This window comes from Carassius auratus, chromosome 8, assembly GCF_003368295.1.
Source record: "Carassius auratus strain Wakin chromosome 8, ASM336829v1, whole genome shotgun sequence".
Lineage (NCBI taxonomy): Eukaryota > Metazoa > Chordata > Actinopteri > Cypriniformes > Cyprinidae > Carassius > Carassius auratus.
The window spans coordinates 11984033-12010323 of NC_039250.1; the positions used below are offsets into that span (position 1 = coordinate 11984033).

The window sequence follows — 26291 nt, forward strand, 5'->3', positions numbered from 1 at the left end:
TTAATTAACTTCATGTACTTATTAGATGGTTGCGTTTAGGATTAGGGTTATTTGCACGTAATTATGCATAATTTATTGTTATTATAAAAATAAGTGCGTGTGACGTGTAATGATGCGTTAAAATAAAGTGTTACCAAAAACACTCTTAAGTTCAACTAATTGCATTAAATATCAGTTTAAACTAAAATAGGCCTACATTTGAATTGAATTCAGTTCACATTCAGTTCACACTTAAGTATATTATTTTAACGTAAGCAGTTTCCTTATTAAGTATTTTTACAATATTCTAAAGTGTACAGACACAATGAAATTACTGTGGCAAAGTTAGAAAAGCTAACTTAACTTAAGTTTGATGGTTTGAGGGTCTGTATGTGTTTGGATTTACTGAAAGGAATGAATGTGTGGTTTAGCTGCTGTGGCACCGTTTTATACAGCAGTTCCTGGCCACACGGCCACTGTCTCTGTTCTTGCTATGCAAAAGCATGCAAAGCAGATCCTGCACTGAACTCTAAACAAAATTTCCTCAACAGCACTCCCTCCCTCAATAACAGCCCCAGCCGATGCACACGCAGGAGAGAAGGCTTTGTCACATGTGTGCATGCATGTATGGTTTGAGTGTCATTTACCTGTGGTTAATACACACGTGTGCAGAGTGTGTGAACTGAATCAGTCTCCCAGTAGATTCATTATTACACTGAGCACATTAAGAGCCAGCCCTCGAGACGGGCCGAACAGAAAGGTCAAAATAAGCATCACATTTATGATACTCCTTTTAACTGTAACTAGTGAGCAAAGACTTGGTTTTCTGTAAAAATATCAGACTTGAGAATGTTGTATGATGACATGTTTTACAGTATGGAAAACAAAACATTTGCATTTAGGATGTTTTTGTGCTCAATAAGAGACGTAATTTCAGGTGTGACCAGTGCAAAACAATCAGATTTGTTCTTGTTGAATGGCAGCATGTAGTTATATAAAAGATATGTTTGTGAGAAAATATTGTTATTAATACACACTACTTTCCAAAAGCTATTGTTTGAAAAAAAAAAAAAAAAGATTTCAAAGCATATATATTCCCTTCAAATAAAAGGTTTGGAATAATTATGATTTTTTTTTGCAAGTCTCTAAAGCTCACTTTGTCTGAAGTTAATATATGCGAAGTTGATATATGATATAATAATGGTCCTTATTATTATCAATGTAGACAAAAATTTGTTTTTGCTTATAATAAATGTTTCGCAGTAAATCATCATATTAGTGTGATTTCTGAATGATAAGACTAAAGTAATGATGCTAAAAAAATGATAATCGAATTATTCCAAATGTCTGACCATTAGTATATTTATTCTATAACTGATGTATAATTCATTATATCATATATTTCCACATGAGAAAGTGACTGACAATACATTTGAGTCACTGTGGCTTTTAAATAAAACAGATGTTTACTTATCATAACTTTTAATCTGTAATTATCTACCCCGCAAACCTCCTAGCTGTATAAACATCATAGTGAAATGCATTTCTGTGACTTTCAGTTGAACATTATTATAAAGCTGAAACATAAATCTCAGGACTCTTGGTTTCGGACTCATTCAAATCTGGTCATTTTCATTTGTGTAAAAAATCGCAATGTCGCTAGGACATTCTCAAGATGCTAATTCATGCAAAGCGGAGAATGCTTGAATGGAAAATGGCCCAAAGAAGAAATTTTCATTTCAAATTTGAATTCCCATAAGCTGTTCCCAAACTTTTTTCCACACCTACTGATACCGAGTGAACTCAGAAAATCTAGCTCCCATAAATATGTCTTACAAGCCACATTTGTATTATAACATAACAACATATATTTTAAAGGGTTAGTTCACCCAAAAATCAACATTCAGTCATTAATTACTCACCCTCACATTATTACAAACCCTCAAGACCTTCGTTCATCTTCAGAACACAAATTAAGATATTTTTGATGAAATCCAAGAGCTGTCTGACCCTCCTATAGACAGCAAGGGTACTACCATGATCAAGGATTAGAAACAAGGAGATTGTTAAAATAATCCATGTGACATCAGTGGTTCAGCTGTAATTTTATGAAGCTATACGAGAACACTTTTTGAGAGCTAATTTGAGAAAACAAAAAGAATTACTTTATTTAACAATTTATCTCCTCCGCATCACCCTATAGCTCCATTTCTGTGTCAGCAGCACCGTATGCAGATAAGCTGTTTACGATCTTTATGTTGTTTACGCTTTGATAATGAGAGACGTCATAATGAGAATCATAATGATAATAATGTATATGCGTACATTTGTTGCACTCGTTGCTTATATGATACTCTACAAATTGGAGCTATAGGTTGATTGGAATTTAAATATTACAAATGTAATTGCTGCAAAAAAAAATAAAAAATCTCTCTAATGCAACATTTGGCAAGGACAGTTTTACTTGCATTTGGCACTTTCTGAGTTTCACATTTTGAAACCCTGAGCATAACTTTTCTGTTAAATGGCTGACACATAAAGATGTATTTTTGCTCTAAATAAAGGAATAATCTCTGAAGAAAAATGTGTACTGAAGCTGGTAGAACTGAAGGAAATGTGAAATGTGAATGAGCTGTAAAACATTTTCTGCAATGAGTCTGAGCACTCTCTGATTACGACAGCAGTGCCCACTAACACAGTGTGTGCTACACATGAGCCGTCCAGAAGAGAGCTTCTCTCAGACAGCTGTTAAAGTGTCAAACAACAGGGGCCAGCAGTCTGTCGTTCACTTCCAGCAGAAAACACAACTTAATCATGTATATCATGCCTCACTATCTGACTGTAGAAGGCATTCATATATAATATCCATATGTTCACAAACTGTGGCTATAAGCATTACTTTCAGAGTTAATGTTCTGCCAAAGTCAATAAATCAACCTAAGAAGTCTCACTTTACCTTAAATCTGACTTGAAATATATATACAAAGACTGCATTCTGTCGAATCATAACACCAAGGCTCTGAAAAATTAAATGTGATTTGTAAATTAGTGTCTGGTGAAGCTGTGCGTTTGCTTTAGCACATGAAGCAGGCTTGAATGATGGCTTTAGTGTGGAGACTCTCACTCCACTCGGTGACTGTTTATTGGCCAAGAGCAAGACAGATATTCTGCCACACAGCACTTTAAACAAAACTCACTGAAACACATACCTCTCCACTTCAGCTCTATCTTTCACCCCTCTGTCTTCTCTGACTTTTGTGTCTCTCTGCTGGGTGAAACAACTGCAAGGATAGGTGTTATTTTTAATAAGTATTTTATTTCATTTCTGACTCTGTACAACTCAGTTCAGGCATTGTCCTTGTTTATATATATATATATATATATATATATATATATATATATATATATAGATAGATAGATAGATAGATAGATAGATAGATAGATAGATAGATAGATAGATAGATAGATAGATAGATAGATAGATAGATAGATAGATAGATAGATAGATATTTACAAAGACTGTCCAAAGGTGGCATTAATGTATTTACACTGCAGCTGTCAAGCAATTCAAATGTATAATCTATTTAATTAATTACATGAATTGCATATTAATTAATCAAATTAATAACAAACAAATCACACATCAAGTTGCAATTCAGATTTACATTTTAATTTGTTGGAATTTAAATATTATAATATTATAATAAATATTATAACTTTAATTTATTACTCTTAGATTTACATAAAAACTTACATACTTACTACTTAATCTTGGCTATAATGTGGCCATAACATTGATTTCAGAAGCTGCACCTGAAGTAGCATTTACTGTAGATATACAAAGACTGTTCAAAGGTGACATGAATGCATTTACACTGCAATTAGCATAATGCTATAAGATTAATTGATTTTAAATGGGCATCAATGGGTTTAAAAAAGAAACTGAATATTGCATTTTTTTTTTTATTATTATTTAAATCCCCTCACCTTTCTCTATGTAGGTATTTATGTACATAAACAAATTGCAAATAACTTTTTGTAATCCATCTTTTTCACAATTGATTTAAAGAGTTAAATCAATTGAGTTTTTTTTTTTAGTTTTTTTTTTTTTTGTTTTTTTTTCATCAAACAGAATGGCAGAACGCACCCTCATCTTCCATTGGTCAGATAAACAAATAGCCACGCCCCAGACTCATGCCATTGGTTGAGCCAGTGTGTCTGGTTGGGAGGATCATGCAAACTGTGATGTTTCGTTAGCACCTCAAAGTCACAATATTTATACTGTTCAGGGAATCAACCTAAAGGAAAAATGACATGTATAAGAATGAGAAAATAGAATAGTTTTGGATGGAGTGTAGCACGTCATGCTGCAGGGCTGCACATCTATACACATCCTTCTCCTTCTCCTCTATCTGAGATGATCCTCAGCCATAGCTGTCCTGAGTAAAGACACAGCAGCTGGAGAATATAAACACAGCTCTGGCAAGCCACACGGTCAGTCTGTCCAACAGAATCGCTTCAGTCTTGTCTTGCTACAGTAGCCAAACACTAAACAGATTTACTTTCTGTTCATCTCTGGGGGGAAAACCCACAAATGAGAAGCGGCCAGATTCACCTAACCATTTGAGTTATTTAATCAAAGCCACAAAACCCGAGAACAAGCCGTTACAGTGGTTTTGAAGCATAAAGGTATTCCTAGATTTTGGAGTTTGCTATTATTGGTACTTATGCCGATATCGATTGATGGTAATGATTATTTCTTAAAACTGTTCAACAATTATTAGTAAGATTTTTTAATGTTTTGAAAGAAGTCTCTTGCATATGGCATATTCATATACCATGGTCATTTCTCCAAAAACATACATTTGTACTTTTTTCTTAGTGCAGAAGCTGAAGAATTGATGTGTGTGTGTTTTTTTTTTTTTTTGCTCTCGTAGGCACAGGTGAGAGTGGCAAGAGTACGTTCATTAAACAGATGAGGATCATTCATGGCTCGGGTTATACTGATGAAGATAAGAAGGACTTCATTAAGCTTGTCCACCAGAACACGATCAGTGCCATGCAGTCCATGGTCAGAGCTATGGACATGCTCAAGATCGCCTACGCTAACTCAGATAACAAGGTACCCCTTGAGACCATCCTGCCACGTCTTTTTGGTTTTCAGAAAAGTAAATCAGATCAACAATGTTCCCAATCTCTGTAACTTATTTTGCTTCTTGGTACATTTATTTATCTTGTTTGGATGCCTTTACTGGAATTCAATAATTTCATAATGAATTGGTCAAAAATGTCCTCACAATCTTGCTTTTTTATGTTCACCGGTTTATTTCCTTCCAAAAGGTTTTGCATTCTGTTTTTAGACTCTGCTCCACTTTCATTAGCTGGCTGAGCTCTTGACCGCACACTCTCATTGGTCCCTGGGGAGATGCTGCTCAGTCCTGATTGGCTGTGCTTGTCTCTGCAGGCTAATGGTACACTGGTGAATGATACTGAGGTGGATAAGATCATGAGTTTGGATGAGGCACAGGTCAACGCCATCCGGAGTCTATGGAACGACGCTGGGATTCAGGAATGCTACGACCGCCGCCGAGAGTACCAGCTAACTGACTCGGCCAAATAGTCAGTCTTGAAATTTTAAACATGTTAAATCTAGAATCACTGCATTCTTGACATGATTTGACATGTGATTGTGGTTTGGTCATATATTGTACTGGAAACTCTGCAGACCCTCGTTGAAAGAAGTACACTTTCACATACGTCTTACGGAAATAATATACTTTAAAAGAATATACACTTAAGTGTGAATGTAATGTTTTCGTATGCTTAATTATATGTCATTTTCAATTAATTGCAAACAGAATTCTAGTATATATTCGTATTAAAAATATTTATGAGTGTTTTGACCCACTTAAGTAGAACTTCTTTATATGTTACATTAATATACTTTTATGTAATTTCTATTCAAACTTGCATGTTATGTATTTTAAAATATTGTAAACATACATTTGTTGTGATGAGGATGCAATTTAGCGCATTTAAAAAAAAAATATATTAACTTTAAATGTAATATAAAATATCACACTACAGTTAAAAGTACTTTTCATGTGCTTAAGTATGTTAGTCAACACATTAAAACAAGTGTACTTATTTAAAACAGAAAAAGAGATTATTAAAACAATGATTTAATCGTACTTTAAAGTCAAATTTTTTATTTGAAATAAAAAATTTTGAAAGTGTACTTAAGTGTGTTAAGAAAAGTGAACTCTAAGTAGTACACTTAAGTGACATTTTATTTCAGTAGCATCTTTCTTATATACACTTTTTGGATTTTCAGTACATTCAGTACATTCAGTGCATTTAAATTAAATTAAATTAAATTAAATTAAATTAAATTAAATTAAATTAAATTAAATTAAATTAAATTAAATTAAATTAAATTAAATTAAATTAAATTAAATTTATGCATTTAGCAGATGCTTTTCCAAAGAGACTTACAGTGCATTCAGGCTATCAATTGTTACCTATCATGTGTTCCCGGGGATTTAAGTGCACTTATTTTGCACAGGGTGTCTTTTCTCTAAATATCCAGCATATCGGTGAACAACAGTGTGGCACTGTGGTGTAAAACTCTCGGTGTGCCATATTTATGTGCTCATAACTACTGTAAAACCTGTTTCATCCGCTCTGGCCATGACTTGACCACAGTATTTGTTTTCATCTGTAACAGCTACCTGAGTGATCTGGATCGGATTTCGGATGCCTCGTACGTCCCCACAGAGCAGGACATTCTGAGAGTCAGGGTTCCCACCACAGGTATCATCGAGTATCCCTTCGACCTGGAGAACGTCATCTTCAGGTGATGACTTAGTGACATATTTAGTGTGCTGAAAACTTAAAAAATGCATGTGCCAAAAAAAGTGTAAAAATCATTTTCAACAAAATATTAAGTGGTGGAAAAAATCAAGTAAAACTGCAGATTAACTATAATTATATTATATAAAATATATTTTCTATTAACACTAAATAAATGTGAATGCAAACATCTTGACAGTCACTTCTCTGAATGTTTCTGCACATTAGTCACACTAATTAAATTAAAAACGTGACAAAGAAACTTGCATGAATGAGAAAATAAATGTGAAACAGAGTCTTTAAGTATGCGGAGTATGCACATAATCACAGTCGATTATGTGTTAAACGAAAATAAACCTGATCCGTTTCAGTATATTAGATCCGTCCAGTTGGTCTTAAAGAGACAGCAGTCTAATAAAGCTGTTGCCTGTGTCATTAATGTTAATTAAATAGAAAACGACAAAGAGAAGTCATCGATTCTTCGATTCATACAGTGAAGATTTTGCATTGTTTTAGGCCCTGTTCACATGGACACGCTTTTAGCTGTATACTCATAAATTTTGTATCATGTATACGTTTCGTCCACACGGAATCCAGCGTTTTGGGAGAGTGAAACAGATATTTTTTTAAACCAGGTCCCAGAGTGGATAAAACCACCATATATTTTCTGAAACGATGACATCATGAGCCCACGTCTCGCCCCTAGTCAGACACCGCTATGTCACGTAACAGCAACAAAACCATGAACAAACTCTGAACGAACGTCTTTTTATTAACACAGATTAATAAATGTATTCTTCCATGTTCGTTTGCATACCACACACAAGGTTTATGGGCATAGTCTAAGTTTTCTTCTCTGCTTTAAGTGTATCTCTGTGGCAGAATACATAAATTACTTCTGTCAAACGATTAATCGCAAGTTTTTGTTTACATAATATATATGTGTGTGTTCTGTGTATACTTATGTATATATAAAGACACACATACAGTATATATTTTTTAAATATTTACATGTATTAACATGATTTTATTTATATTTATATAATTAATATTATAAATAAACATATTTCATACATAAACTTAACATATTTTTCTGAAACAAATGCATGCATGTGTGTGTATTTATATATAACTAATAAATATACACAGAACACACACATTTATTATGTAAACAAAAACTTGGATGCGATCAATCAAAACTAATCACAATATATATATATATATATATATATATATATATATATATACATACATACATACATGCATGTCTTTTGTTCCTATTAGTTTTAGTAATGTCTCTGTGGCAGCATAACTGAATAACTGAAAATAATCCTGATTGTAACTGCAGTTTATCAGAAGGCAACAAACAAGCTATTATAACAAGTGGATTATACTGTAAGAAGATTGAAAGAAGTTTTTCAAGGATGTTCACAGTTTAGTCTGAAGATCAGTTCTCATTATTAAGACTTTTTGCACATTTTCTTTCTAATTGTCCGCAGGATGGTGGACGTGGGGGGTCAGCGATCCGAGCGCAGGAAGTGGATCCACTGCTTTGAGAACGTCACCTCCATCATCTTCCTGGTGGCTCTGAGCGAGTACGACCAGGTCCTGGCTGAATGTGACAATGAGGTCAGTGCACTCTGAGTTCATCCTCATCCAGGCTGCTCCTCTGGGACTTCATGCTCATGGCAGTTGATCGGATTTGAAATCGTCTCATGTGTTTCAGAATCGCATGGAGGAGAGTAAAGCTTTGTTTAAAACCATCATCACATATCCTTGGTTCCAGCAGTCGTCTGTGATTCTCTTTCTTAATAAGACAGACATCCTGAAGGAGAAGATCGTGTACTCTCACGTGGCCACCTACTTCCCAGAATTCACAGGTGAGTCATTCAAAGCAGTCCACTCTGGGCACAAGATGCTTCTTCAGGCGATTGCTCGTGTGGCAAGAATGAATCACTATTGAATCAGTCATTCTGTTAAAGATAAACCACAGTTTTATTTTAGTTTATTTTTATATGCATATATAGAGCGTCACATTATTGACCCACTGATTACTGTCATTTTTCAGGCCCCCAAAATGACCCAAAGGCAGCCCAGGAGTTTATTCTTAAGATGTACCAGGAGCAAAACGAAGACAAGGACAAATCCATCTACTCTCACTTCACTTGTGCCACCGACACGGAGAACATCCGCTTGATCTTCGCAGCTGTGAAAGACACCATCCTCAGACACAACCTCAAAGAGTTCAACCTGGTTTAAACTCAACAGCTAGGAGGACGAACCTGGTCCTGCTCTCTTCTGTTGATCTGTTGAGTAGATTTAGCTCTCACGTTAGCTTTAAGATGTCCTCTTGTTGGCTAAGGACTTATATAAGGAAGTATGTAGGAGAATCGCCTAGTGGAGTAGATGTGGACTGGGTTCCTACCATTACAAGGTTGAACCTTCTTTTCAGTCGCGTTTAGGTCCTCTAATAGATGGATAGGTTTCAATGACAACAGATGTTGTTCTTTTTAAGAGTAGAGTTTACAAAGGATGCTACTTAGGGGATTTTAAGGCACTAATGTAAAAATGTGTTTCTGATATGATAGATCAAAGTCTTGAAGACTCCTTGAAGCATTTAAAAGCAAAAAGATGGAGAAGTTTACATGTTAATATAATGTAGTTTTAACACAAGATTATACATTTGTAGAAAAAAAATACATTTAATTCAGATATTTTTTATTTTATTATTATGTAAAAAAAAAAATAAAAAGGTTTACTAGCTATTTTAAACAGTGGTGTTTTGGTGTCAAACTGATATTTATCAATTTAAACATGCATATTCCAAACAAATCTCACAGAAAATTCAGTCACAGGGCAACTTTAGACATTTTACGCAGCCACTGAATTCGGTTTCATTATTTTACCTCAGTCTGAAGTAAGTTCAAGCTGTAGTGAATATCTGAAGTGCCTTTAAACTGTAATGTCTGTATCTGCTTTGATGATATTTGTTAAACAAGGATATACAGTAATATGTTGTTAATCATTCAAATTCAAATAAAACAATCAAACAAAATTCTAAATACATATTTATTAAATATGCATTATTAGAAATGACAAGAAAATGATGCAAAAAAATTCTTCACCTTTATTGTCAACCAGAAATTTCATTCACAGTTCTCAATATTACCTCACTAACATGATTCATTTCCAACTGAAAATGATAAAATTGTAGAATTAGTATGCAGTTGCATACAGTATAGAAAAAAAATGTCCCTTAAATCATATTTATTAGAAACCTGAGACCTTGATGTGAGATCTCTCGCTATTCGCTTACATTGCTATAACCTTTATTAGGTTAAAGGAGTAGTTAGTTAGGAGTTATCAAATATTTATTTTTAATTTTTGCAGTAAATGTACTCACCCTCAGGTCATCCAAGATGTAGACAAGTTTATTTCTTCATCAGATTTGAAGAAATGTAGCACTACATCACTTGTTCACCAGTTGTTCCTCTGCAGTGAATGGGTGCCGTCAGAATGAGTGTCTCAACAGCTGATAAAAAAACATCACAAGAATCCACAAGTAATTGATATGAGTCCAGTCCACTAATTAATGTCTTGTGAAGCGAAAATCTGCATGTGTTGTAAGAAACAAATCCATCGTTTAGGCGTTTTTAAACTTCAAACCTGTCCATAATCCATAATATTTTTTTTCTCCCGTGAAAAACTCATCTTGTCTGAATCAAGAAAGATATATGCACAGATCAAGCACCATTTACAAGCCAAAAGAGTTCTGAACAAATATGTTGATTTAGACTCTCATTCTGACGGCACCCATTCACTGCAACTGATATAATGCTAAATTTCTTAAAATCCATTTTGATGATGAAACAAACTCTTGGATGACCTGAAAGTGAGCAAAAATCAAATTTTCAAAAGGAATTTTCAAAAGGTTGCAGACTAAAACAAGGAATAAAGAGTTACTTCATGGTGTACATCATTCACAGGTTCAATAAACAGGGCAGGTTTTGATTTAATGTCAAGTTTAATATCAGTTCATTGACATTTATTAAGAAAATGGTCAACATTAGCTTTACTGAAAAGCTAAATAACAAACAGTTGCATATTTGTGTTATATTACAGTTCTTCAGTAATGGAGTGAGACAAAGTAATCAAGAAGCAATGGAGTGTTTACTGTTGAGCATTAAGAAGAGCTATATAATTAATTAAACAGACACTGAGAAACAAAATATAAGTTCATGCAAAGTCACATATATTAAAAAATATATCCCTGCTCTCCTGTACATACAGTAAGAGATTTTTAAACATTCCTGGTCATTTCTGTTTAAATGTGACACGCATTCCCACATGTTAAGACAAATAAAATGCATACAGTGTATTGGTCTTTATTAATGTATATAAAATGACACCTTTATTTACACTTTAGTGTGGCTTTAGTTGAGAGACGTGTTTTGAGATGCTGAACTGCGTGTAGAGGCACGTTGTAAAGACTTAATATGTAAATGAGTTTGGTGTTCAAGCAAATATGGAATTTGGACAGATTGAGCACAGACAATATAATGTAAAACCTAACACACCAACACACAGTCTAACAGTCATTACCAGTGTGGTATTCAGGGTTTAGTGAATGACTGTTGCATTTTGGGTATAATGTGAAGTGGCACACTGCAAAAGCAGCATAAAGGCACACAGCAGAGAGCAGGATCATCGCATGTCGCTTTTACTGTCCTTACTTCGGCAGACTTTCCCTGGCATCTTCCAGCTTGGCAAGAACCCACTGAGAATGACAGAAATGCATGATGTAAATTAATGCATGGGTACTAACCTTTACAGGCTATTTTATCTACAATTAGCTGCAAAAATCATAAACGTGGTATACAAACTCTTAAAGGGGTAGACCACCCGAAAAGGTTTTTACACAACCTCAAGCCAACCTAGGTGTATATGACTTTCTTCTTTCAGATGGATACATTTAGAGTTATATTAAAAATGTCTTCGCTCTTCCAAGCTTTATAACGGCAGTGAACGGGTGTTGGGATTTTGAAGCAGAAAAAGAGCATCCATCCATCATAAAAAGTGCTCCATGTTGCTCTGAGGGGTTAAGAAAGGCCTCCTGAACTGAATCAATGCGTTTGTGCAAGGAAAATATTCATATTTAAAACTTTCTAAAGCATAATCTCTAGCTTCCTCTAACTGATGAACGCACAGGGGAGTGGCGTTACAACGGATGATGTAGGATGCAGGTGTAGTGTAAACTCCATTGAGAATATACTAATCTCACGAGAACCAAGTTTTGTTTACAGCAAAAAAAAAAAAAAAAAAAAAACAGACTCCAGCTTTTTCTTTACAAATCTTAGTTTGGTACTTCTAATTCATGACCAATGTTTTTTTTACATTCATCATTTCTCACCAGAGCTTACACTATGCTGACGTCCTCCATCTTCCTCTGGAACGCCACTCTCTCATGAACGTGTGTACAACATTTAGCAGAAGCTAGGGATTATGGTTTCTAGAGTTTAAAATATGGATATTTTCCTTTAAAACATCTTATTGCTTCAGAAGGCCTTCTTTAACCCCCCGGAGCCATGTGGAGCACTTTATTTGATGGATGGATGAACTTTATTGGATTTCAAAATCTCGACATCCATTCACTGTTATTATAAATCTTGAAAGAACTAGGACATTTTTTATTATTTTTTATAAAACTCTACTGTATTTGTCTGAAAGAAGAAAGTCATACAGTATACACCTGGGATGGTTTGATGGTGAGTAAATCATGGGGTAATTTTCATTTTTGGCTGAACTACCTTTAAACTTGTGTGTGCTGTATTGGTCTTTTTTGACCTGGCTAAGAGGTTAAATCGATAGTTCCCCCATTAGCTCAAATTCTGGCATCTTTTACTCACCCTCAGATTGTTCCAAACATGTATGAATTTCTTCTGTTGAAAACAAAAGAGGATATCTTGAATAATGTTGGTAACCATACAGTGACTTCAATGGTACTTCATTTCCATACTATGGAACTCAGTGGGGAACTGTTTGGTTGCCAACATTCCTCAAAATATAATATTTTCATATGTTTGGAACAACTTGAGGGTAATTAATTTTTTGCTTTGTCGTTTTAAGAATATATACTTATAAACTTCAAGTTTGTTCAAAATGCCTCATTCCTTTAATAGATTCGGGTCAATTTTGACCCATGGGTAATTTTGCTGGAGATGAGTGGATAAACAGTTGAAACAGTTTTCAACAACAACAAAAAAAGGTTCATTCAAATTTACTTCAAACTGTGTACTGTCTCCATGCAGCGTTTAGATAAACTAATATCTTTCACTGATTTATACATAAATTACCTCAGGTTTCAAAATGAATGAACATGACATACATGATTTTACATACTTTTTTAAGTGTCTATTTCACAAGGCCATTAGCAAAAGATACATTTAAGTATGAAATTTAAGGTTTACAACCTTGATAAAGACCAAATATAAATTATTAGCATATATCAATACAGATTAAGCCATATTGGAAATCCTGTTTTTCTGTGCCTGACCTTAAAGGGATTATTAAGGCTTTACTTATATCATTTAAAATATATAAGGATCTGCTGGGACCATGTTAAGGATCCTGACTGGGGCGTACTAGTGTACCTCACTATGAATGGATTTCACCATCAGTTTAAAACAACCCTACATGACCAGAAGAATTCATCCATCTTCTGCCTAAATAACCATTGTGCTCCATGTGAAGATACCAGTTCATGAACTAACTTCCACTATTTGTTTACAGCAGTACCTTTGCTAGTTCTGGAGTTTTGAAATTGATGATCTTCCCAAACTCTTTGGCATGAAACACTGATTTGACTCGCTCCTGTAAAAATCAAAACAAGACCAATCACATTTCCTAATAAAAGAAATCTTCATTCAGGAGAACAATAATACAAGTTAACTACTCAGGTTAAGTTTTAGAGTTAGTACCTTATCATAGTGTAAGTACATACTATATAAACATGTACAACAGGACTTTAAATTAAAGTGCTTAACATACATATTTGCACATAAAGAATTACATGCACAATAAGACCAGGGACCAGCCATTTAGATTTAATGTTTTTTATAAATGCACATAAAATCAAACTCTGTGTTACGTATGATGATGTACCTTCGCTTCTATGCGCAGTCTCCTGCCCTCCACGACCATGGGCGCTTTGGTAAACTCATCAAACAGGTACTGCCACTCACACGTCAGCTGCCCAAATGTCCCCTTAGTCACAAAAAATATCCCCCTGAAAGAAGAAAATCATTAAAAAGAAGAAAGAGGCGTAAATTCATTTTTACTGAAACTGATTTCCATCAGTCTCAATGAATACAATCAAAGTCGTAAGATGTAAATAAATGTGCATCACGGTATGACACATGTGCATGGTATTTTTAAGCTCAATAATAGTTGTATTCAAAGCTAAACAAAAATATTTTAAATAGAGCTCAGGGGGTTTATCTGAAGGCTTTCATAAGCTGAAGCCAAACAGATGTGACATGCTTAATGTTATTCATGTTTAAAACCAAAATTCCCATTCATCTAAATGTGCCCATGTTAAAATGAGGGGTTTATATAATACACCTACCTTTTAGTGATCATCAGGAAATCGGATTCATTCACCTTAGCATGAGCAAAGTATCTGTACTTGGCAAACCGTCCATTTTCAACACTCTACAAACCAAATGGAGAAACCCATTAATATTACAAAAACACAGTCATGAGAACTTCTACGATCAAATGATTTCTGGCCAACACATTCCTGAGATACGGTAATGGAGTCAGTATAATGACACAAGACACACAGTGACAACAAAACTTATGATGTAATGATTCACTCAACTCACGTTTCGATTCGATTCCTACCCCTAAATGAATCGCGATTAGTTTAGAAATTCAACCAATTTGAATTAACATTTCAACTGGCTCACATAATCGATACTTCCCCATTCCCTACCTACTCATCTTCATATACAAAGCCCTAGTTTTGGGAAATTTTTTTTGGTTCTAAAGCACTTTCATGATGCCCTTAGTTCTGACTGGTGTGTTTGAACGTGCTCCGGATGCGAGAATGCAAATTTCTCAAATTTCCCTAGTAAAAATGACTAGGGAAGAGTTTAAAAATTTAATGCAAAATTTAAGCAAAGGCTTAGTCACTTCGTTTTCTAAAGAGACTAAAGTCACATTACACAGCCTGGCTCCTTCGCAAATGTGTCTATAAATCAACGAAATGCGATGTCATTTGCAATGCATTGTGGGATTGGTGGGTGTGGGATGGGTTAATGATGAAAAAATGCACTTGGAAACTTGGAGACTTTATTCAGGAAAAATGACAGATGATGGGGGTGGGACAACAAATTAAATGGAATAAAACCAAGATTCATAAATCCTAAAACAGCAATATTTACATTTCTAATATATTAAGTACTCTATCAGCGCAAACACACTGTAAATTATTCCTATTTTAGATGTAAATTACACAAACAAACTGAACATTTATTGAAAGCCCTGAGCAAAAGACACATTTTCCTCATCCTCATCAGTGTCAGAGCTATTCATCTGAGAGAGGGCCGCTCTGCTCTGTGAACATGACAAGAGAGGAGATGTTAATGTGAACACCAGCAAAGTCTGTGTACCAACCCAGAAACACTAACACTAGCAATACTAGCACAGCTAACACTACTGAGGTCACGTCTGCAACTCCTGCACTTACAAGCTACACAACACATCTGGTGTTGGTCTGTTGGGAATTACACAAGTAGTTTTACATAATGAATTACATCGTTTGATTTTGTGTGTTAAATGAATATTTTAGACGGTTTGTTTTTACATTTTAGTTTACTGTTTTTATTGCATAAGAATATAAATGTATAATACTATGCATTACAAAAAAGTCATCAAGTTTTATTTTTATTAGGTTTTAAATTAGAAATTTTACACATATATCCTGTACAATCTCTCAGCTGTTCAGCAAGTTAGTATTTCAAATATTAACACCGCGTTCATATCTGATGATATAATGTCAAACCCTCGGCCCATGCTGGTCTCTTTGGTGCCTGCTGTGTTTTGGATGCTGTGATGCTTCTTAACTAGTTAAACTAGCAAGACTTCCTTGAAAGTTTGACCAGCTTCACCATCTAGACACATTCTAAACTAATATGAAACCAGCCTGAAAAAGCATGAAAATTCATAATTCATGGATGTTTAATGACAATGGTGGTTGTTTAAGAAAATGGCAAATAACTTTGGAGCAAGAAGCAACTGCAAGTAAATCAGAAATCTTGTTTTTGCATATTTATGATATATGTACAATATGTAATTAATGTTACAAATATCTGTATCTGGGTAGCTGACATGGATATATTACCATATACTGTATGTGACTGTGGCGAGTGGGGCGGGGCCGAGAGGCGTGGGAACGAGGAGTGAGGCCAGGTGTAGTGATTGGAGATGAGCTACACCTGAGCCCCACCGCTAGTATCGAGTCCCACGTAGGAGATGGAAGAATATAAAACTGGAGCGACGACCGTGAAGGACGAGAGAGGACCAGGCCTGGGACGTTATTTTATGTGGTTGCTTTTTATTTGCGCGCACCAGTCGTCCGCGAGGGGCTGGTGCGCCGTTTTGTATTTATTTTGGATATTAAAATGAGTTTTGATTGTGCGCCGGTTCCCGCCTCCTTCTTCCCGATGATTAGGGAGTTATTATTATTACAGTGGTGCCGAAACCCGGAAGAAGGAGGGACGCGCTGCTGAAGATCCCTCGCCGCTGTGGTGAATCCGCGGTGCCCTCGAGCAGGCGAGGTATGTGCCGCCAGGGACGCTCGAGGCGGTGGGCTGGAGCGAGTTGCCGGGGACGGGCGAGCTCGCTGCCGACCGCCCACGACAAGGAGGGGCGGCTGCCGTCCGTGAGGGAGCGGAGGAGTCGGCGCCGTTCGCCAGGGGGCCGGAGCCTGCCGCCTCCGTGACGGAATCCGGAGGGGCAGGGAACGGGGGACTCCTGCCGCTGCCCAAAATCGGAGGAGCCGTCGCCGTCCATCGGGCGGCGGAGGAGTCTCGCGCCGTCCGCCGAGGGCCGTCCAGTGCCACCGCCAGGCACCGCGGAGGAGATCACCCAGCTGGTGGAGGGCAGAGTAGCAGTGCGTCTGGGAACCGGAATTTTTTTTTTTTTTTTTTTCCTCTCTCCCCTCTCTCGTCCCTGTCGCTCCTCCTTCCATCTCCTTTTCTCTCGCCTCGTCTGTCCTACCCCCAGGTTCCCGCAGGTCCCTGTGAGCGGTCTCCCCCGGAGGGAAGGGGGGGGGGGGGGGAGTAGAGCGCAGTCTCGGGAGTACCCCCCGGCCTGCGAGGGGCGATGGGGGTATGTGGCGAGTGGGGCGGGGCCGAGAGGCGTGGGAACGAGGAGTGAGGCCAGGTGTAGTGATTGGAGATGAGCTACACCTGAGCCCCACCGCTAGTATCGAGTCCCACGTAGGAGATGGAAGGATATAAAACTGGAGCGACGACCGTGAAGGACGAGAGAGGACCAGGCCTGGGACGTTATTTTATGTGGTTGCTTTTTATTTGCGCGCACCAGTCGTCCGCGAGGGGCTGGTGCGCCGTTTTGTATTTATTTTGGATATTAAAATGAGTTTTGATTGTGCGCCGGTTCCCGCCTCCTTCTTCCCGATGATTAGGGAGTTATTATTATTACAGTGACCCTGTCTGTGAAAACCCAAAAAAGTAATTTTTTGATGATTTACTGTATTATATAATACTATATATCATCATCCTTCATAAGGTAAAGAAAATTCAGTGAAAATGTATTCTTTATTACTGACCAAGTAGTAAGACCATGTCAAAGATTGAAATTATACTGAATTAATGGTTGAAATCAAACTTTGATGCTTGTTATCTCGTAATTATTAATAATCATTTTTGAGACTTTAGCCTGGATTTCACAGAGAGGGTCAAATATGTTAAACATATATTAGACTTTACGTTTAATTACATGTTCTCATTCAAGTTTTTCATTATAAAAATATATATTGTTTTTAAATCAGCAACAATGCATAAAACTGTCAAAAGTGACAGCAAAGACATTAAAAAAAGTTAGGAATGATTTCTATAATATATTTTAAAAAAAATCCTGTTCATTTGAACGAAGCAGTTCAACGGTTTTCAAAATTGATAATAAAGTTTCTTGAGCAGTAAATCAGCATATTAAAATGAAGGACCATGTGACAATGAAGACTGTATTAATGATGCTGAACATTCAGCTTTGCATCACATGAATAAACTACATTTTACAATATATTCAAATTTTTTACATTTCTAATAATATTTCATAATATTGTTGTTTTTACTGTATTTCTGATTATATAAATGCAGCTTTGGTGAGGCCTATTTTTTGATGTTTCCATTTGTAATATAGGAGGCTGCTGTCACTGCTGAACATGTCAACTACCCTTTTCTGTTTTTTCATTATCTTATCAATTCCTATTATTTTCTCTCAATGCGTGGCCATTATCTTGAACACGGGGAGTGTGACGGCAGGAAGTGAAGTGTCATGCGTCACCTGCAGCATCTGGCTGCCTATGCCCTCTCTCTCCTTATACGGCCGGATGACTCCATCCTCATGGATGAAACGAGGAGGACGTAAACTCTCCACATCCTGAGACGTCTCTGCAGCTCTGCATTCAAATCAGGTTAGAAAACACATCACACTCATGGACTAACAATGCACACAGATACACAGACACATTCAGACCTTTTGATGCCTTGGAAGGTGCTGCTGGCCATGTCTATGATGCCCCCTGTTGGTCGGGTCAGAGCTCCGACCAAACCTTTGCCCATCCCCTTAAAGAAACCTGCCGCTCCTTCCCTCTGAGCTCCTACAGCAACACACACACGAGATGCCTATTAAACTGGATTCTTGACAGTGAAATACCGCCAGATAACTGAACATCTTTACCTTTAATGGGTTTAGTCACAATGCCTGTGATGCCGCTCACAAACCCCTGTGTGACGAGGAGAAGAGTTCATATTAACAGACTGACTAACAAAACTACTAAGGGAACTGTGGGGTGCTCATGAGTTGATAAAAATCGAATTATTAAAAAAACCAAAAAAAACTTTAAAAATGTAATTTTAAAAGGCAAATAATTTCTGACCATCGACCAACACCTCAGCAAGTTCAACATTAAAAACTTGCCATTATGTCAATCCAAACCTGTGAGATTAATATATTCTGCACATCATAAAAAATATATTTTAAAGAATGTTAGCAACTAAACTGTTTCAGTTCCCTTTAAATTCCATTAAATATACAAAAAAATACAGTAGTATTTCAATGGGAACCGAAACTCTTTGGTTACCAAAATATATGAAGTCAATTAGGTCTGAAGCAATGTAAGGCTGAGTACTGTATTTTCCGGACTATAAGTCACACCTTTTTTCATAGTTTGGCTGGTCCTGCAACTTATAGTCAGGTGGGACTTATTCATCAAAATTAATTTGACATGAACCGAGAGAAATGTACCAATAGAAAACATTACCGTCTCCAGCCACGAGAGGGCGCTCTATGCTGCTCAGTGTTCCTGTAGTCTACACTGAAAACATAGAGCGCCCTCTCACGGCTGGAGACGGTAATGTTTTCTCTTGGTTCTTTGTTCTAAATAAATGCGACTTATAGTCCGGTGCGACTTATATATGTTTTTTCCTGATCATGATATATTTTTGGACTGATGAGACTTATACTCAGGTGCGACTTATAGTCCGAAAAATACAGTAAATGATTCATTCAAATTGTTGGGTGAACTGTACAGTAGGTTCGGTCAAAGTCTCTGTCTGCTGTGTTTAACTCACAGAGACGAGTCCCTTCCCTCCTCGTGTCAGGCCTTCTCTCAGTCCACTGGGCTGCTTATTCATGGCCTCACGTCTCTTCTGCTGATACTCCTCATCCATGGTCATAGCAGCTACACCTTTAGCCATCGCTCCCGTGATCCGAGACGCCGCTCCAGCCAGACCGCCTGAATTTAAGTGGAACAAGATCGATATGAGCCTCATGTGACAACTTTTGATTGAAGAGTTCATGACTGCATAGATCCCTCACAATATTAGTGTAATATTGAATAGAGCAAAAAGAGAGTACGCACCCACAGCTCCTCCAACCAGAGCCTTCACACCGAGTGCCATGCCCTCCATAAACTCCTCTGGTCCCTGTATGGCACCCTGACAAACCAACATTCACTCTTATTTCTAGATCTAGAGACTATTAACAGGTTTGTTTTTCCAGTTAAGTTTAAGTAAATCTGTATGTGTTTTTGTCAGCTGTATTATTATTATTATTATTATTATTATTAATAAAAAAAATATATACATTTTTATTTCAATTTTAGTTTGTACATGAGAAAAAAAGAAATGATGCTTTGGCAGCTAGCTAAAATAAAATTGATATTTTTAGTATTTTATCTATATTATGTTTCACTTAATATTTATTTTATTTCAAGTACCTAACATGTTTTAATTTTAGTCAACTATAATGACATTAACACAACAATAACTAGTAATAAATAATTATAGTTTATAGTTTATGAAAGAACATATGGAAGACCGTTTGCGCCACTGAATAAAAAATAAAACAAAGTAATCATGACTTTTTATCTCACATTTCTATCTCAGAATTGCGAGTTTATATCTTACAATTCTGACTTTATAACACGAAATTGTGAGTTTTTTTCTCACAATTGCGAGTTTATATCTCACAATACTGACTTTCTTTTGTTTTCTCAGAATTCAAAGTTATAAAGTCAAAATTGAGAGAGAAAAAAAAAACTCAGAATTGTTTATATCATGCAATTCTGAAAAAAAAGAGTCAGAACTGTGAGATAAAAAGACGGAATTACTTTGTTTTATTTTTTTTTATTTAGTTGTAAAAACAGGCTTCCACAGAAGAACAAGTAATGTGTGTTAGTAACAAATAAAAAAAAAACTGTCAGTTTAGAGGGCCACATATTCTTTCTCTTATCAAAAGAGTTGAAGCTTCACCTGATAAGGCTCATAAAAGAAGGCCTCGACGCCTTCAGACAGACCGCGGATCAGTCCGAATGGATTCCCGAGGACATCTAAACCCAAAACCAGAACATACATCTGCTTGATAGCCTGAAACAAACAGCACACAAGCACAGACAGATGAATGTATATGTGTAAAACACACTGAAATCAGCAGTAGAAGGTGAATGTCAGAGGTCAAAGGTCACCTGTTTGGAATAATGGCGGATGACCTCCGACTGCAGCTGCTGAGTGGTGCGGAACTGGAACGTCAGCTCAAAAAACGCAAGTCTGGCGAATGACAGGACACTAATGTAAGTGTTTCCAATAAAACAGATTTCTAGGTAATAAATATACAATTCAACATCACACAAGAGACTTTGTATGTACTGTATGCACTGGCATACTACTCATTATAATGAGTGCATACAGTACACCGTATATAATTAAGTATGCCTGGAATATCCACTAAACCTACTATTTTCACCAAAATGTGAAATACAGAATCAGACCACACTAGAGGTCTTCACAGTGCACCCGAGACCCGTCGACCCCGGACCCGACCCGGGACCCATACGGGTTCGGGTCTATATTTTAAAATCATCAGCCGGGTCCGGGTCGGGTCCGAATCTATTACCTCGGGTCCCGGGTCTGTTTAACATTGTGTGTAATACCCGTGCGATCGGAGTCATCGGACTCGGAGAACATCCGGCCGTGATCAAAGACTGCTTGTGTTTTTTGTAACTGAGTGAGCCAAAAAAGTGATCTCTCTCTCTCTCTCGCTCGCAGACTCAGAGTTAATACAAGTGCACGCACGGTATTAATGCTTGCAGACTTGACACACTCATGTTTAATATATTTCAAATCAGCAACACAATCTGAGGTGAAATGTCACATAAATGTTTTCTATGACGCTCAAATTGCATTAAAGCATTTTAGGTTGATACAGCTAGCACGCATGTGCTGTCTCGAGTGCATTTCATGTTTCTATGGCAAGCAGTGAGGGACACTTCGACCGCCAAACCGCGTTTTACATTTTCTCCCATTTTTATATTATTATAAATGAACCGTTTAATCTTAAAGTTTTAGTGGTTCAGATTCAGACTCGATGCTGAGCAGAGAGCACAGACAGAGATCTGATGATAGTAAATAAATAATGTCAGCGGCCATGGCATTGCACGAGCGATCGTTATTATAGTTCAAAAGGCTAACAGTGTAAGTTATTATGCGAATTAACTCGAGTCAGAATGTACATGTGCACAGTAGCATTTGTCATCCGTCACCGTGACATCAAGTGGACATTTGAAGCTGAAAAAATAATGAATGGATTCAGCTTGGACTTGGAATAACGAGAGGAATAACATGAATAACTTTCTTGACGGAGGATTGTAATGCATCACAGGCAGTCAGGTACAAGGAAGAGAGACCACGGCTCTTTAAATTAGGTAAGACAAAAAGCTGTATTCTTCGCAACAGGTTTATTGACTTGTAAAAGCAATTTAAGGTGGAATATGTGAACGTCGGGTCCAGTCGGGTTTGTCTTCCCGGCAGGTTCGGGTCCAGATTTCAAATAATATACGGGTCCGGGTCGGGTCCGGGTAGGCATTTCTCGGATCTACACGGGTCCGGGTCCAGCTTTTGAAATAATAGACGGGTCCGGGTCGGTTCGGTGTAGTACATTACGGGGACCCGTGAAGACCTCTAGACCACACTACACTGGGTACGTGGCCCTCGATTTGATCTTGCTTTTCTTATTTTACAAACATGCACGACCAACAAAACTAACCACATTAATTTCTGAAAAGATAACTGGATAGAACATGAGGCTATGTGATAATTTGACAAGCCATTTATTATTACACCCTACATATTGCAGGGGTTCATTGTTTCATATACATTTTTATAATGAATTAAGCAGCTCATCGTTATTAGCATTAATACTAAAACCAACTAAATTAACTAAAAGAATGAAAATGTTATCTAAAATAAAGCTGGAATAAAATATATGAGATGAAAAACTGCCTTGGCAATTGAGAGAAATTACTGAAAGCACAAAAATTACTAGGTGGAAATAAATAACCAAAGCGACAATGTAAAATTACAAATAAACTAAAACATTTTAAAAAATCTAAATAAAAAAAGCACAAAAATGACTAGAAACTAAAATTCACAAAAATTTAGTCAAAGATATTTAATTCTAAATATATAATTAAATAATACTTTCCTTATATATATATATATATATATATATATATATATATATATATATATATATATATATATATATATATATATATATATATATATATATATAACAATGCATGTCTAATTTTGAATCCTCATTGCTTACGCACAGTTTTGCTCCCTTGACATACAAGTTCTAGCTTGTTTTGGTCTTTCCACTAGAGGGCAGTTTGACAGCACAAAAAGTAAGGAGTGTGTTTTGTTGACAGCTTCTAACCACATGTGAACCAAATGTGTGAAGTGAGGGTTCAGACTGGAACTACAGATTTCCTGCCGCAGTGAGAGAGTGTGTAATTACTTGAAGAGGACGTCCTGAGCGTCAGTGAGTGTTGCTCCAATGCTCTTCAGCAGGAGGTGGAGAGACTGAACGGGAATGACCTCTGTCTCGCGCTCTTTCTTATTCCCGTCTTCACCACCGGTGCTCAGAGAGAAACTCAAGTGAAGCTGCCCCACAGAAACACAGTTACACAGTATATGTATACACAGTATATGCCTTTTTCTTTCAGACGAATCAACACACATTTTCCTGGCTCTTTAAAGTTCTATCATTGCAGTGGGTGGGTGTTTCTGTTCAACAGTCCAAAACACGTCAAATAAAGTGCATGCATCCATAATAAAATGTGCTCTGGGGCTCTGAATACGAAAAATATCCATATTTCAACGGTAATAAACAATAAAGGTTCTTCACTAATCACACAATGCCGATGTCCCACATCATCCACCGGAACGGCTTCAGCTTTTCACAGTTAGATGAAGTGAGAGACGTGATTATAACATTTTAAATATGGAATTTTTTCTTATAAAAATGCATCAGTTCCCTTCAGGAGGCCCTTATTCCCCACCCGGATCCTTGTGAGACACTTGTTATTATGGATGCACACACTTTTTCTGATGCCTTGTGGACTGATGATAAAAAGCACCTGCCCATGCTATGATTGAGCTTAGAAGTGCCAGAACCATTTTTTATATAAATCCGATTGGATTCGTCTGAATGAAGAAAGTCATACTCTGTACACCTAGGATGCCTTGAGGGCGACTACTTTTTGGGTGAGCTAACCCTTTAAGCTTTTATTTCTGTGCTTGTGTGGCTACAGTGAATTGGGCCAAGGTTTTGGTAACTGACCTTGATGGGCGAGATGTGGAAGTACTCGTACAGGCTGATGGGTGACGTGTCCGTCGCTGAACTGTGATTCAACTCAGTCTTCAGGTACTCAATGTCCTTCTCAAACAACTCCACCTACAGTACAACACCACACACATCTCTTCAAACGTCTCTTATGCTCACACAGGCTGCATTTATTTGGGACGGGGTGACATTTAACAGGTTAAAGCATCATTACTCCAGTCATCAGTGTCACGTGATCCTTCAGAAATCATTGTGATGTGTCGCCTTGAAATAGAAACTTCAAAAGAACAGCATTTGTAGCTATGGTGAATGTTAATGGTTAACTAATGAGATTGTAAAGTGATACCTATGGATCTTTATAGTTTTTCTGCACTTTAATCTGTGCAAAACTTTTAACTTTATATATTTTTCTTTATTGTTTTATTTTATTTAAATGTTCAGTAATTTTTGTTATTAGAAAAAAAATTTTTTTAACTAAATTTCAATATTGTGATAATACCGTTTACCGTGATAAAAGCATGAGCAATTAATCGCAACAGGAGAACTTGATACCGCCATTTCCCTAATCCCAACACTATGTGTGAATGTTATAATAATTTATTAATAGAGCTGTTGTAAGGAAATTATTATTATCATCATTATTACTGACTTTTTTTATTGTATTTTATAGAACACCAGTAAAATTTACAATTCTATAATTTATACATGTCAGTGGAGTTGTTGCTTTTTCTCTGCTTTTATTTTGGGCAGAAACCTGCAGGAAGATCTCTGTACTTTTTTTTTTTTTGACAACAGCAGATTAATAAATGATTCTCATGACGAATTTGGGAGGATGTTTGTCGCCCATATCACACATATCACACATTGTCATATGCCTTTAAAAAATGTCATAAAAATGTTACTGAGCAACTTTTTTTACTCGTCTTACAAAAGCCAAAAGATCCTATGAATGAACAACACTGAGTGGATAATACTCTCCCAAATAATAATAGTGCAGTTAGCGGGTAATAAATGTTGCCAACATATGTATAGGCAAAATGCTACTATGAAATGGTAAGTGGTTTATTTTAGCCTTACAACTTTCACACATAGCTAACTTTGTGTCTTCTTCACTAACGGTAAAAAACTTCCACACCAGCGACATGTTTGCATGCGGCTTTGACGTCAACATTGCGGCTGTGCTTGCACTCACAACCAGATGTAGACATATCAGCTCAAAATCAGAAAGATGTGAGACTGATCAGCCGATCGATCGGTGCATCTCTACTGAGAAGTATCAATAGACGAGAGTATGGAGTTGCCGGCACATACAGAAGAATCAGTGACTGGTAGCTTTCACAGATGGCTGTGCAGATCTTAGGGCTGTGGGAGCATTACTGTACCTCCTGTTCAGAAGTGACAGCACTGGCGTTCTCAGCAGCAAAGAGCTCAAGTATGGCATACAGGAACCCTAGATCTATCCGCAGGTCCATCTCCTGAATCAACACTTTAAAATACCTGCAGAGCAGAAAAGAAGCATGTTTTGCAGTTTCTTTAAAAGCAAGAGGTGAAATTAAATTGTATTAAGGAGGAAACATACTTGATGCGAAGAATGTCTGAATGTCCGGCTGCTCTGGTGATGATGCTGACATCAGCGAGTGGTTTGGGCTCTGAAATAATAAGAAAATGCCAGACTGGTTAGACACAAATAAATACAATAATATAGAAAGAAATAAAAGAAAAATAAATAAAAGAAGATCGAATTAAATAAAATAAAGCAATTATTTTTGCATTGGCTTTTGAATGAATAGGCCTCAAGGCTGTGGATCGACTGACCTGAGTCCATGCTGACTGATTTGGGAGGTTTGATGGGGTAGAACACAAATGGGAAGATGGCTCCAGGCAACTGATTTTGGATCTGAGGAGTAAACAGGGGCATGTTCATGTTCACTGACCATAATAACTGCATCAATTATTGAATTGTGCTGATCTATGCTCTGTGGACGCTCTGGTTTTATAATGTGTCTGAAGCTGGATTGGTTCATTGG

General features: G+C 36.8%; 2 protein-coding genes across 4 annotated transcripts in view; one reads left to right on the forward strand and one right to left on the reverse strand.

Moving 5' to 3' along the window:
- gna14a (guanine nucleotide binding protein (G protein), alpha 14a) overlaps window positions 1–9889 on the forward strand; it is an 11055-nt gene extending 1166 nt beyond the window's left edge. Inside the window, exons 2-7 of the mRNA XM_026269695.1 lie at window positions 4917–5101; window positions 5444–5598; window positions 6707–6835; window positions 8331–8460; window positions 8558–8711; window positions 8900–9889. Coding sequence (XP_026125480.1) covers window positions 4917–5101; window positions 5444–5598; window positions 6707–6835; window positions 8331–8460; window positions 8558–8711; window positions 8900–9090 — 944 coding nt within the window. The 3' untranslated portion in view covers window positions 9091–9889. The remainder of the gene's footprint in view (window positions 1–4916; window positions 5102–5443; window positions 5599–6706; window positions 6836–8330; window positions 8461–8557; window positions 8712–8899) is intronic.
- A 947-nt stretch (window positions 9890–10836) lies between these two features.
- vps13a (vacuolar protein sorting 13 homolog A) overlaps window positions 10837–26291 on the reverse strand; it is a 54799-nt gene continuing 39344 nt past the window's right edge. For all 3 annotated transcript variants that reach the window (XM_026269692.1, XM_026269691.1, XM_026269693.1), the window contains 16 exons: window positions 26080–26161; window positions 25844–25913; window positions 25647–25761; window positions 24262–24375; window positions 23437–23582; window positions 21104–21185; window positions 20892–21005; window positions 20000–20075; window positions 19710–19873; window positions 18817–18862; window positions 18613–18736; window positions 18421–18535; window positions 14456–14541; window positions 13993–14116; window positions 13627–13701; window positions 10837–11608 (listed from right to left, as the gene is read on the reverse strand). In XM_026269692.1, the coding sequence (XP_026125477.1) occupies window positions 11561–11608; window positions 13627–13701; window positions 13993–14116; window positions 14456–14541; window positions 18421–18535; window positions 18613–18736; window positions 18817–18862; window positions 19710–19873; window positions 20000–20075; window positions 20892–21005; window positions 21104–21185; window positions 23437–23582; window positions 24262–24375; window positions 25647–25761; window positions 25844–25913; window positions 26080–26161 (1581 nt within the window). In that variant the 3' untranslated portion in view covers window positions 10837–11560. The remainder of the gene's footprint in view (window positions 11609–13626; window positions 13702–13992; window positions 14117–14455; window positions 14542–18420; window positions 18536–18612; window positions 18737–18816; window positions 18863–19709; window positions 19874–19999; window positions 20076–20891; window positions 21006–21103; window positions 21186–23436; window positions 23583–24261; window positions 24376–25646; window positions 25762–25843; window positions 25914–26079; window positions 26162–26291) is intronic.